General features: G+C 39.7%; 1 protein-coding gene across 1 annotated transcript in view; it reads right to left on the reverse strand.

Moving 5' to 3' along the window:
* Positions 1-2181: 2181 nt before the first annotated feature.
* Positions 2182-13188, reverse strand: part of LOC124156999 (acetylcholine receptor subunit alpha-like 1) — a 120777-nt gene continuing 109770 nt past the window's right edge. Inside the window, exons 8-9 of the mRNA XM_046531451.1 lie at positions 8426-8595; positions 2182-3797 (exon numbers count right to left, since the gene is read on the reverse strand). Coding sequence (XP_046387407.1) covers positions 3558-3797; positions 8426-8595 — 410 coding nt within the window. The 3' untranslated portion in view covers positions 2182-3557. The remainder of the gene's footprint in view (positions 3798-8425; positions 8596-13188) is intronic.

Here is a 13188-nt window from a genome sequence, read left to right on the forward strand (position 1 = left end):
CCTCCCAGAAATCAGAAGGCCGTTGCTGACGCGTAAATGGACAATACTCGATTTGAAAAATTATATGCACCTTCATCCCCAGTGACGCCAGACTGAATTCGAGCGCTGAGAAAATGCACTAGAAGAGGAGAGGAGTCCACTTTATGCATAATATACAGAGAAAAGTACACACGCAAGCACCCTCTTCCTTGGAACTGATTTCAGGAGAAATATTTTTCCCATTTACATTACCTTTAAAATTTGACCACAGGGAAAGGATATAAGTACATTATTATTCAGTGAAATAATTTAAAAAAACACGCATCTCGAACCACCAAAAAGAGCATTTACTCACAGACTCCCTTCTCTCCCGCTTATTAGCTAGTGGCTTTTACAGATTTTTCAAGGAGTTAGCCCTTTCGTCAGCCCCCTCCTCCATGACCCCTGCTCTCCTAATTCTCTGGAAGATCTAACTTTTGACTTTTTTTCTTCAATTTCATAGCATGCATATGGACTGATATGGGAAATCCACTCCTTAGATAAAATCTAGTCAATCCATTAAGGGCATTAAGTGTTTTTTGAGCAGGAGATGGAATCACACACCCCGCAGAAAATGAGGAAGCATCCGTGACCGACAGCTACCCTATTTATGTGTCACATGAACACTCTCTTACAACCTAATCCTATTCAACTTGGATTGTAAACCATCACCGATGATACTGAAAAAAAAATTATCCATTTTTATTGATTGAGCTGCCTGAATTTAGTCAATTAGCAATAATAAATGCCACTTTTGAGCTAGTTCCTAAAACATGCAGTGATATAGGAACAAAAGGAAAATACAATCCACAAACGTTTTCCGAATCAACCTCATCTTATCATTAATAAATACGTCGACGTTTCTCAACTCACGCACACTGCAGAATAAAGTCTGTAGCCTTCGCTTGCATGCGCATTGTGTACAAGAATTCCTGGTGCATCATATGTCTTTGTGCTTGTAAATGCAATGTTGTCTCCTCTCCAAACTCCCGTCCAGATGAAAATGAGGATTTGTTAATGACAAAAACATGGTAGTCACTCCATCAGGCAGTGTTCAAACGATAAGCTATGAAATTTTCAATTGCCTTAGCGCCCAGCAATTGACCCTAGAAGTTTATAACAACTTTGATCAAAACTTAATAATAACATCAGACAACATAAACGAAGCTTCATGAAATGATAGATTTCATTAATATAACCTAATGAGCACATCTTTCACGTTGATGAGTTATCAAGTTACAGACTTCTGAGGAGCACACCAGTGCTATATTTACATTACATTTTTCGCCGGGAGCTGGCGTCTTCTGGGCTGGAATCGCGAACACATTTCTTCGTGGAAAACTTCGAAGCTGAATTCCGAATGCTGTACAATTTGTGTGCCAATTTGTTCGTGAGAATACTTGTCTTCCTAAAATCGGATTCGTCGGCGTCTGCACTACAACGTAGGATGCATTAATACTTCATAATATTTGCTGATGTTCATCTCTTACTCCCAATGAATTGCGAATTATTCAACACTTGGTCCACGAATCTTCTCTGAGGCAAATATTTTCCATGATTTATTACGAACTTAAGACCAGGGAAGGACATTGGGGAAGGAATTAAGTGGAATAGAAATTTTGCGGCGAATACAGTCCGGAAGGACATTGCTCGCCGACTCAAAGGAAAACGACCGCACAGCCTGCTACTCGAATCCCCGCTCAATGATGTATGATGAAACAAAAAAGGAAAGACAATGGCAGGTTCCATAATTGAATAATTACTGCGACAGGTTTCGAATACATAGTATCATCATCAGGCCTAATGGATGGAGGCCTAATGATGATACTATGTATTCGAAACCGGTCGCAGTAGTTATTAAATTGTGGAACCTGCCATTGTCTTTCCTTTTTTGTTTCATCATGAAGGAGTTCCATCATGCTTCGCCTGACACGATTAAATGATGTATGGTGATGCGTGCATTGTAAACATTTGTGTCGAGCGTGAGACTTTGTCATTAAAACTCAACATCAGAGAGTAATTTCTTCCCGATTTCCACTTCTTATTGCTAACACTACTGATTTATAAAGGCCACACAAATTCCGGATTGATTTTATGAGGACATCTTTCATTGAAAAATTTCTCTAATACCTTTCCGGGCAAAAGACAACAAAAACAAACAGATTTTATTCATACGGTATTTCATACTTGGCTAATTTTTTATGAATTTTTAATACATTTGAGAATTTTTATACAATGAGAATCACAGGAGCTTTATGCTCAGTCTCTTTAAGATAACCATACATTTAATTGCTTTAATGAGGGCGCAGTTGGGTACATTACCACTGGTAAATGTCTTCTTTCCACACGGCAGCAAACTCTTAAGTTAAATTCTTAAGCGCGAATTTCAGAGAGTAGTTGGCCACTACATATACTCTCTCCCACCTCGCATTTGAGAAATGAGTTTACAAAACCGCCACTCGCGACGCTGACTGCAGAGCGATCCGAACTTCACGGATAATCAAGCTCTGTTAAGAGGACGCCCTCCAGACCAATCTTGCTGTCTTTTTTGGTGACCTACTTCGTCCTCACTCCATTATCCCAAGACACTCACAGAATGTTGGATTGGACTCTAACAAAATTCGAGTTTCTCAAACATAAAAAAACTGAATGAGGTCTTCATAAGGAAAACTTTACAAATTTGAGATACAGCAAAACATTGACTCCATACTTATGCCGTGAAAATGCGAGGCAAGAAGCAAGATATTTGAGACCAAAGAAGAAAACACCGAGGAAACTGGAGACATCTTTGCAGATACTACTTATTAGTATTTAAGATGACTCGATTTCTGGAATGATGAACTTTGTAATGCTCCGTTCAAAACACTGGGAATAAAAGGGATCGCTCTGTAGCGAACGCCGTGCTGCGGACATTTGGAAAACCTAAAAAAGCGATGACATGACGTGTCTCTGCAAACAACTAGTTCCTCCAAACCAGAACGTGGCAGTTCAGCCCATTCAAAACGCCGTGAAAAGCATCTCTGACGTCACCTAAATTACCAACTAGAAAATCACGAACACGCTTCTTGATCCATCTGTTGATTGATGTCTCAAACAAAAAATACTCTATAAAAATTTCGTGATATCGGTCATAATATTTACAAATTTTAGAACATTTTAAAACTACCTACTCTGACAAAAAATATAAAACAATTAAATGTAAAATTATTTATAGCATCGTTACCGTAAATATTGTACTGGTGCTGTCATCACAACTCTTTAAAAACACTTTCAGCCTCATAGTGGGTGCACAATATGTTTCACAGTGTCGATACCGATTACAATATTTTTACAATGATAACAGTGGCCTCAAATTATCCAAGTAACAATTCATACGAGACCATTTTCCTGACTGAACTCGAATATTTTTTCCTGAGACTCACTGGCTTTCGGTTTAATCTCGGCATTGTTCGACAGAGAGCAGCAGCAGCAGCAGCTACACCCGATAGAATCGATTCTCACGAAGCCGTTTATTGACGCAGATCGAAGTGTTCAGCTGCTCAAACGTACGCCGCTGCGACGATCACGAAGATGAGGCTGTATAAGATCAGAGCGAGTCGATCCAAGGCCGCCGCGACCAGCACCCAGTCGCGGTGCATTGTGGGCCTGAATCGGTGCGTCCTCTCCGTTTCGGGTCGCTCCATCGGGATCATGTGACGATCGTCGTCCGCGGCCTCGTCCACCAACGGCTGCTCGCGGACGTCATCGTGTCCCATGATGCCATGCTGTTCGGCCGTCGCCTGAAAAGGACGTAGTCTTATCATTTATCTGAGATATTTCCGACGGATTCGTAACAAAGGGTCTAGCAGGTTAAGACGGTGGAAAGTGCCCCCTGATATTTCGAGAAATAAAAATTATACACTTAAATTGCATTCAAAATTATGTGTTTTCCCAAAGTTTCAGGCCTCAACAATGGAAAATAACCCCCAAAAAAATTGAAACACGAGATTTAGTTTTTTTAACCATATCTCCAATTTTAAGCTTTGTAAAATCGTTTTCTTGGTTTTAAAATGTAAATACTATTATGGTCAACCATCCTGATATTTTTCAAACTTTTTTGACAATTAACTAAACTTTTACATAAGTTTGAAGTTTTCAAAATTAAAGTTAAAATTTTAGGAAACAATAGACACGTCGAAAAAAATATGTTGTTTTCCCTCCCTTAAAGTATAATCCTAATTTTTTCAGATTTTTAAAATTGGTAAAATAGGGTCAAAAACACGAATAACTGCTTTGTGCCATTTGCATCGATGTATTCCAGGAGGATATTTGATTTGATTGTTGAGAGCAACGATTGTTGATCAGTTTCTAATATTATTGATTAAGAATAAACATTAACAATATGCCCATCACACTTATATTGATCATAATTATTGTTTGTAACCATACTGTTAAGCTTTAACCTTTCGTCGGGCGCAATGGATCTGACAGGCTCAGCGCGAGTGCTTTTTCACTTCCCCATGCCAATAGGTGGCAAAGAACCTTTTATACTCATAGTAGCTGTTTGCTTTGGCATTGGCAAAGCTCATGTGTAGCCTTTCGCATTTATGCCAACAGATCAGTGGCAGATTTTAAGCATAATTAAGCAAAATAATGGCAAAATAAAGCGAAATATAAGCACTAGCGGATATATAATCGAGGTCCCACAAAGTAAACCAAGAAACTTCGGACTTCATTTCAAACACCTACCCCTGCTAACTCCTTCTAAATGAATCTCATTACCCTAGTAAAGTAAAAAGAAGGTATTGAAACATATTCACTTATAATGGTTAACAACTATTATAAAACATTTATATATTCCAGTTATTTTTATATCCTACTTTTCCTCAGATTCTAAATTATGATATGAGAATTGATGTGTCGATATATGTTCTTACAATCGTTTCTTGTTCTACGTGCTCCTTTTAATAATTTTTGGAGCCTTCTGAATGTAAAGGCTGCTTCCAGACACATTTGAGTTCATTTTGGAGGATATACGAGAATGTCTACGGATAGAATGTGCTTGCTACTTGTTCATTTAAACCAAAGTTAGATTTACATGGGTTCTTCCTCCACAGTTGGGGACGGTCAGTCAGACGCACGTGATCTTTTCGCTCAGCGAGCTGTCACGCATCTAACAATAGGCTCCAGAGAAACGTCTTATTGGTAAATTTTGTTTTTTCCATCATGAGAATTATCCATTTTAATCGTCTAAGAATATAGCTTTTCCGGTTATGTTTTTTTCCTCCTCGGCAGGATACTATAAATTCAAATGATAACGACATCCGATTCAAAAACTAAGCATAAATAGTAAGAATGAGTTGACAATATCACATTGCAACATAAAAGGAAACCAAATACATGTGTATCTTAATAATGCGTCGTATTGCGACACGAAAATGCAACAATTCAAAGGAAACTTCCGTGTGAAAAACATGAGAAAACATCAGACGTCGCAAGTGTACAAAAACATTTCCTCGCACAGCATTAAAATTATCAGTGAAAATCATTAATATAATTGTGAATAGCAGGTTTCTGAAAAAGAAAAAGCAGAAGCAAACTATGTAAAGAAATCCCGGTGGTGGAAATCGAACATGGAACTTGAGAAAAGTAGTCCAGAACTCTTTTTAATTATTAGATATGAAAGTAAGCTAAATATTAATTAACTGAGCTTGATTTTGAGCAAAAAGCGATTACATTCAACGCGTAGCGCATCTCTTGCGGGCTAAAAGGTATGTTGACCTGCATCCTACCGACTGGAACGCCTCTATTTATTGCGACTGGTGGGAATAAATGGAACCATGGGAGTGGGGAATCCTGTGTAGAGTATTTATGACCCTTTGGATGGAAGACAATCGCCCCGCGCTCTTCTTCTGTCATTTATCATGACGCATAGGTCTATGGCGCGCGACGCAAACTCTTTTCTCGTCTCTTTGAGCCAAAAGTGTGCCTCAGTTCATCCGTATTGGCGCCACATTCATTTATCCGGTGAACGGGATTGGAATTTATACTAGAGATGTGCGAATAGTATCCGCGAATACTCGAATACCTCGAATACCAGAAAGTATTCGATATTCGAGATCTCGAATAGTTATGCCAAAGGTGCCGTCTCGAATACCTCGAATACTTTGAATTTCGCGTCATACACTGTCGCTCGCTCGTCGTTGGTAGTTGGCTCGGAAAAGGAGAACTTTAGTAGTTTAGTGCATGCAGCGCCGTTTTAGGCAACCTTACGAACTATATCAAATTCGCGGGTTAGAGCCGTTAGAGCGGTGAAAAGAGTTCGACGTGGGGAACCGAAATTGATCGGGTGAAAAAAATCCGAAAATCCCAGGTGTCCCCCATCACGAGAACCTCAGTGCCGTGGGACAGTGACATTGGCGCATTTCCCACGATCCGCTATCCCCGTCCATTTAGCGTTCGCCCCACCCCCTCCGACGATTTCCTCTTCTCCGAAATCAAACAAAAGGTCCCGACTCGAGCAGGGATCGTATTACGAAGACCTCAGCTTCGAAAAAAATATCAAGTTACCGGAAAATAATAGAATCGCGTTTCACCCTTCACTCTTTCTCCCCCACTGACCATTTTCCCGCATTCGTCTTTTGATAAAAATAAGACGAGGTGTTTACCATGTCTCCTTTGCGGCTAATAACGACAGGCAATTATTTTGAATCTTCCCCAGGAGATGAAACTACCACAAGGAGGAACTCAGTGCCGTGGGATGGTGACATTGGCGCATTTCCCACGATCTCCACTATCCCCCTCCCTTCAGCACACACCCAGCCTCACCCACTCTGACGATCCTCTTCTCCGATATCAAACAAAAGATCATACCTCGCGCAGGGATCGTATTACGAAGACCTTAGCTTCGAAAAAAATATCAAGTTACGCGAGAAAAATAATAACTTGTCTCGCACCCACCCCCTTTTCTCACCCGCTGACCTTTTTCTACCTACCTGCTTCGAATTTCCCCCTTACTGGAGGTCAACTGCTGCATGAGTCATCTACTAGCCCGAAAGGTGTCTGCACAAATTACACTTTTATTGGATTGAAATATTAGTAATAAGCGCGTAATTTAAGAAAGAATAAGACCAAACACGACATATTTATGACTTTATTTAAGCATTTTACGCAGGAAAATAAATGCCGGAAAGACGAAGAAATACGACGGGGGCTTAGCATTTTGGCGTAATGCTCAAATAGGGTGTTTTCCTTTTATTTTTTTATTGCCTAAATCGAAATATTAATACTCCTGAAGTACGTATTTAACGCTTTTAGATTTTTATAGGACGATATCTATTTTTCGCGATTAAATTAAAAGTGAAAATTTTCCATCGTGCGAAAACGCGACGCGTTAGTGGGAATGATGGGGAAAGGTCCGTGTGACGCATTTCTGGTTCCCCCTCCCACCTTGTGAGGCGACCTTGGGCGAGGCTCTTAGCGCTGATACCTTACCAAACCTTACCTTATCAAACGAAGAAAACTTTCCGACCTTAGCCAGTTTTAATAAGTGATTACTAAGACATGTTTCCCTGAGCTGTGTGCCTCATGCATGCATTAGTAACGTCAGACGATGTAAAACTCCTATCCTTTCGTGTAGAAACTAGGTACCTGTGATGTCACGTGGAGTGGCATCACATGGGTGCCAATCTGGCCTTTTTCAAATGAGGATAAAATTGACCATTGCCATTGGTCTAGACCGGTATTTCTAGAACCAAATAATTTGTATATAATGAATACACCAATGGTAGGTAACGAATCACAATCTATGCCTTTCATTTTCTATGATGAAGGAAACTATCCTATTGTTTACATAAAAGTAAAATATTCCATTAATCAGCTAAATTCCTGTTTGAATCCTTTAAAGGCAATCACAATTACTCACCAAAATCTTGGGTTTCCTGCTGCATAGGCGACCTAGTCAAACATTCTCACATTCATAGTTTAGTATTCGAGGTATTCGAAATTCGAGGTATTCGAATATTCGAGCAATGATTTGATATTCGAATTCGATATTCGAATTCGAGAAATCTACTATTCGACCCATCCCTAATTTATACTTATGGAAATGAGTGTGTATCAATGGCATTCATTGCGAACTGTATTTCTGAGACTTTTGACTCGGATTCAATGCAATAAGGTAAAAAATAATATTACCACGAGTTCTAAATTGCACCAATTTCGCATCGCTGCAATAAACAAGATGAAAAAGAGTGCTTCATTTGATGTGTAACATTATTGAAAAACGCAATTATAACTCTAATTTGAATACTTCAATGCTTTGGGTGTCCTTCAATTTGCTAAAAAAAATTACATTCTGACGAGATTCCATTTATGGCACGAATTTGGTGCAAATCGGTAGAAGTGGTCAAGTGAAACTGCAGCTCACCATTCGGATGTAGTTTCCAAGGCCGAGGCAGACGCCTATTCTTCCGCCGAGGGCGCTTTTCAGGCGCCAAGGCACGTTCACCAACCGAAGAGTCCTCGACATGTTGATGACGGCAACAGACAGAGCCAGCGATATGGTCACCATGACGAGGCTGATGCTGTAGAAAGTCACTGAAACGCAAAATGAACAACATGTACACTGCCCTCCTCGCAAATCATGACCAAATCTACTCTGCGTTCTGCTAATGCATGACGAGAAATATAAATCCCAACAGCCACTTTCCACGCTGCCGGTTACACAATACAATACACTGTGGTGGGTGTCGTCATTATTCACACTCTGTAAATAAGGTTAAAAGGGTGGTCACCTCCAAGATGGATGAATGGCAAAATTGAAGCTTGGCTAGCAACGTGTTGAACGCCATGTTTTAAGGGTTCCAAGTACTGTTCACCCACCCATATTTTCAATTTGTTGACTTCCAAGTGTATTGCGCGGGTCTAATATCACTGAGGTTTGTTCCGCATTATCTGGACTACCAATATGCCAATAGTCCGTATACCGTAGGGTGGCCCACGGGCCCGCCGGCTACCTCTGTCGGTCCCATATGCCTATTCTACACGCTTGGATCAGCTCATCCGGCTTAGCTCAGTCGAATTGCTCAGCGAAAACCCATACTCAACAAGAGGCTTAAGTTGACCCCTCGCCATCTGATGGCAATAACTGAAAGCCTAAGAACGCTTGAGAATCGGCGAGCGCTGAAGCATTTTATGGAAAAAGTTCTAGCAAAGCAGATAATTACCGGATTTATTTTGGCAGATCAGTAAATTCCAGAGTTGATATCTGAGGTACTTCTACGGAAGGAGACGAATTTAGAAAATTGAGATGGTTTTAGAAAATTGAGATGATTTTTCGTCGGCTAGGGCGATAATACTTCCTCAGGTTTTGTTACAGGTTAAGTAGAGAATTCTGAAGTTTTTACATCGAAAAAAGTCCTAAATATATATTTGGTATATTATGACTCCGTTAATTAAATATTACGACTGTTTTGGATCATCAATGGAATGGCTATGAAGATGACCGCGAGAATATGGCAAGAACGCTAACGAGAAGGCGACGACGGTAAAGGCTTTCAAATTTCTTGCTCGCTGGGAACGTATTATAATATTCCAGTAAGGACGTTGGTCTCATCCACAATCCCATTTCGAGCACGCGCCGCTAACTTTGTCATTTATAAGCTCAGTGAGAAGAACCACACTCAGAAGAAAACCAAACGCAACCAAATACATACGCCATATGAGAGAGAGTTGATGACAATAGCGCAGCGTTTAGCTTAAGCTGGGAGTCCCAGGCGAGATGATCCGACCCCCTCGGCTGAGCCGTGGCAACGTCTCTACACGGCAAGATCAGCCGCCAGGACGGCGAGTCGTTCCGAATGGAGAAAGAGTTAACCGTCCGGTATACCCGACGACAGCGCCAAAACGGATGATTAAAGAACTACGTGAAAATATGCAGGGAAACCGCACAAACAATAATAAAGCAATGGCGGGGAATGGACGAAAGGTTATAGAGGAATAAGAAAACATTTCATTGAATGAAACATGTTAATGAAGATATTATATGTAGGGACATGAAGTACATTTCTATTACAATCTGAATGAAAGAGTCAAATTTTTAGATTCGCTCCACTATAAACAAATACGTAATTCCTCATTAATGCAATGAAGACGAATCGACAGAGTCCACATATTCGGTAGACTCATAGATTTTATCAATTCCTCAGAATTTGAAAAATAAATCAACAGAAAGAATCAACCTTTTTCGTAGACTACTATATTTTATCAATTCCTAAGTGTGTAATCAAAACAAATCCACAGAAAGGGTCAACCTTTTTGGTAGACTACTAGATTTAATCCATTACTTCTTATGTAATCATAACAATGCCACAGAAAGAGTCAACCTTTTTGGTAGACTACTACCTTTCATCAATTCCTCAGTATGTAATCCAAACCAATCCACAGAAAGAGTCAACCTTTTTGGTAGACTACAAGATTTCATCAATAGGTCTCTGAACACCTATTAAGGTAAAGACGTTTCTGAAAAGTAGGTGTAATTATTAAGCTAAAAGTTATAACAATATGCCTGTAAAGTCATCTATTTTTTTATTATGAGCATTTAATATACGTCTTACAAGCCATCAAGGAAAAACGTAATTCGCACCGCCGCCATCTTGAATGACGTCAGCTCATGCAATAGTGTTGTTCTTAACCACCATGACCGTGCACATAATTGAAGTTTACAGTGGAGATATAGTGGTTATTATGCCGTATTTTTCGTGTCGTAGTTATTCCTCGATATGTCGGAGCGTATAGCTTCAAGTACTGCCTTGTGCCTAAGTGCAGAAATACGACTAGAAATGCTCCAAATAAATATTTTCATACGGTCACCCAAGACGTAGAACGAAGATTGGTTCGGATGAGAAAGTGCCGACGAATGTGAATGAATGAAAAAAATTAATTCTAATATTAACTCATTGTTTATCAGATTTGACACAATCCTATACCTACTCATCTTCACCAGTGGAAAGTTTTTTCACTTGCTGGCTTTATCCACTTCGAGGGGATCTCTGTCCGACACTTTTTGAAAAATTTGTATTCCTCAAGGAGACTAATGCAACCATATAGAGCAACATTTGAGAAGTTTTACTTAAAAAAAATAAAATATATATTTTTAAAACATACCTTTCTCGTGTACTATTTGTAACTATCCTTACGAGTAAAAACAGGTAAAATATTTTTTGAGATCTCTTAGTTTCCATAAGGTGAGGTGGGGTAGGTGCGACTGCGGGGTAAGTGCGACCCCCCTTCAGGTAAATCGTATTTCCGTTCTCGAAGCAGGTGGCGGTCGTGCAACATATTCCACACATTGTTATGAAACCAGAGCCAACGACTTTGTAATACTTATCCCTTAAATTCTCGTTCCACATGCTTAGGAAATATACCCGTCCGTTCATCTCGTAGTCTTAGTTGGTTGTGAGGAGAGGCTATGCCGCATTTCCCTCTGTATCAACGCATCGGAGGTGTTAGGTAAGAACTATATCTTGATTTCTCTTCTTCATGGATTGGTTTTCCTTGCTTTACTTTAAATTTAAGAACGCGGGTCATTATATTTAGTTTAGATGGGGGGTCGCACTTTCCCCGTCGTAACCATTCATTCCTACCTTCCGGGGCAAGTGCGACCCCGTTACCTGGGGTAAGTGCGACCCTCTGTCGCACTTACCCCAGGCTACGAGGTTGAAGTATGGATTGAATTTTTAGTTTCTGTCTAAATGTTCTTGCGTTAAACTTTTAGTTTCTGTCTGGCAGTTCTTGCGTTAAACTTTCTTAAATAAATGTTGCAAAACACCGAAGTTTATAAAACTAGGTCTTTTAATTAGAGTCCTCTCATTAACTCTAATTTTGAAGGTTTATCTGATAAAGATAGCTTACTTCAGTTTGTTGATTGATTATGATAGGGCATTGGATATCATGTCTTCTTACGAGGAGCATGTAGACGACATGGTATTAATGCCTGAAACAAGATAGCATGAGTCGAAAAAGCTTAACAAATTAGGTGACTAACATTCAAAGTGGAGATTGGATTCTGGCTAGATTCAGCAGCAAAAATTCAGTTGCTCACTATGTAGGGAAAATTCTGGAGATTAATGAATAATGTGATGCCGTGGTTTGCTTTTTGAGGACATTTTTTGGAACTGAAATAAGTTTCACCTGTCCATGGAATGAGGATTCCAACGAAATACCAAGGGAAGGTGTTGTAAAAATATTACCGAAGTCCTTTGTCGGCCGTCGACCGGCCGGCTTACATAAATGTTTTTTTTTCCAAATACTGTTTTAGATTTCAAACTCCCAAGTCACAGGTATTGTGCATTTCAATTTTTCCCAGCCCTAATTACATAATACTTGAACTGCTCTCAGAACTAGCTATGCAATAACGCGTCCTCCTCAAAAACTCGTGCCTCCACATAATAGGTTGTGCTCGGGGCACACACGAGCTCGAACGATACATTCGTTTTGATTTTGCATAATTTGCACGCAACCATAATGGCAGTCTAAACATATGTTTAGACTGCCAATGGCGTCGTCAGCGTAATCTTCTCGTCCGACCCTAATAAATGTAATTTCATTGTTAAATTTCATAAACACATCTAATATGTATTTTACAAGAGCCGGTGATATTATATTTCCATAGCTATGCATCTTCACTCCCCGGCTTTCAGCATGCATGTAGCAATTTCTATTGCTTATGTAAGTAAACATTGCGGCCGTTGTAATTTTCGGCAAGTTTCCGGTGTCAGCCTTGGTGAAACCAGGTTCCGTGGCGTTTGCTTTTTACGATAAAACCTCCGAAAGATATATAAGAAATAAAACCTCACTTAAAGTCGTTAAATAAACCAAGAAATTTGGTGACAATGCGCAACGCCACTGGATTTCCCACACGATTGCATGAGCTGACGTCACTTTCCGGCAGGCCAATGGAATTACGTTTTGAAGTGGGTGTGTTTTTGGAACTGTTTCGGTCATTTCTTTTGTAAATCCTTAAGAAAATATGTGAAATAAGTGCGTTAAAGTGGCCTTTAGGACAATTTTACTATATTTTACGATTTTTAGTTAGTATTTGAAGGGATATTTAAATTTTGTCCAGAGACCTATTACGTCTTATTTATTGCGAAAACGGCAATTAGAAGATTAGAAAGTGGAAGCAGTACC

Source organism: Ischnura elegans, chromosome 4, assembly GCF_921293095.1.
Source record: "Ischnura elegans chromosome 4, ioIscEleg1.1, whole genome shotgun sequence".
NCBI classification, from domain to species: domain Eukaryota; kingdom Metazoa; phylum Arthropoda; class Insecta; order Odonata; family Coenagrionidae; genus Ischnura; species Ischnura elegans.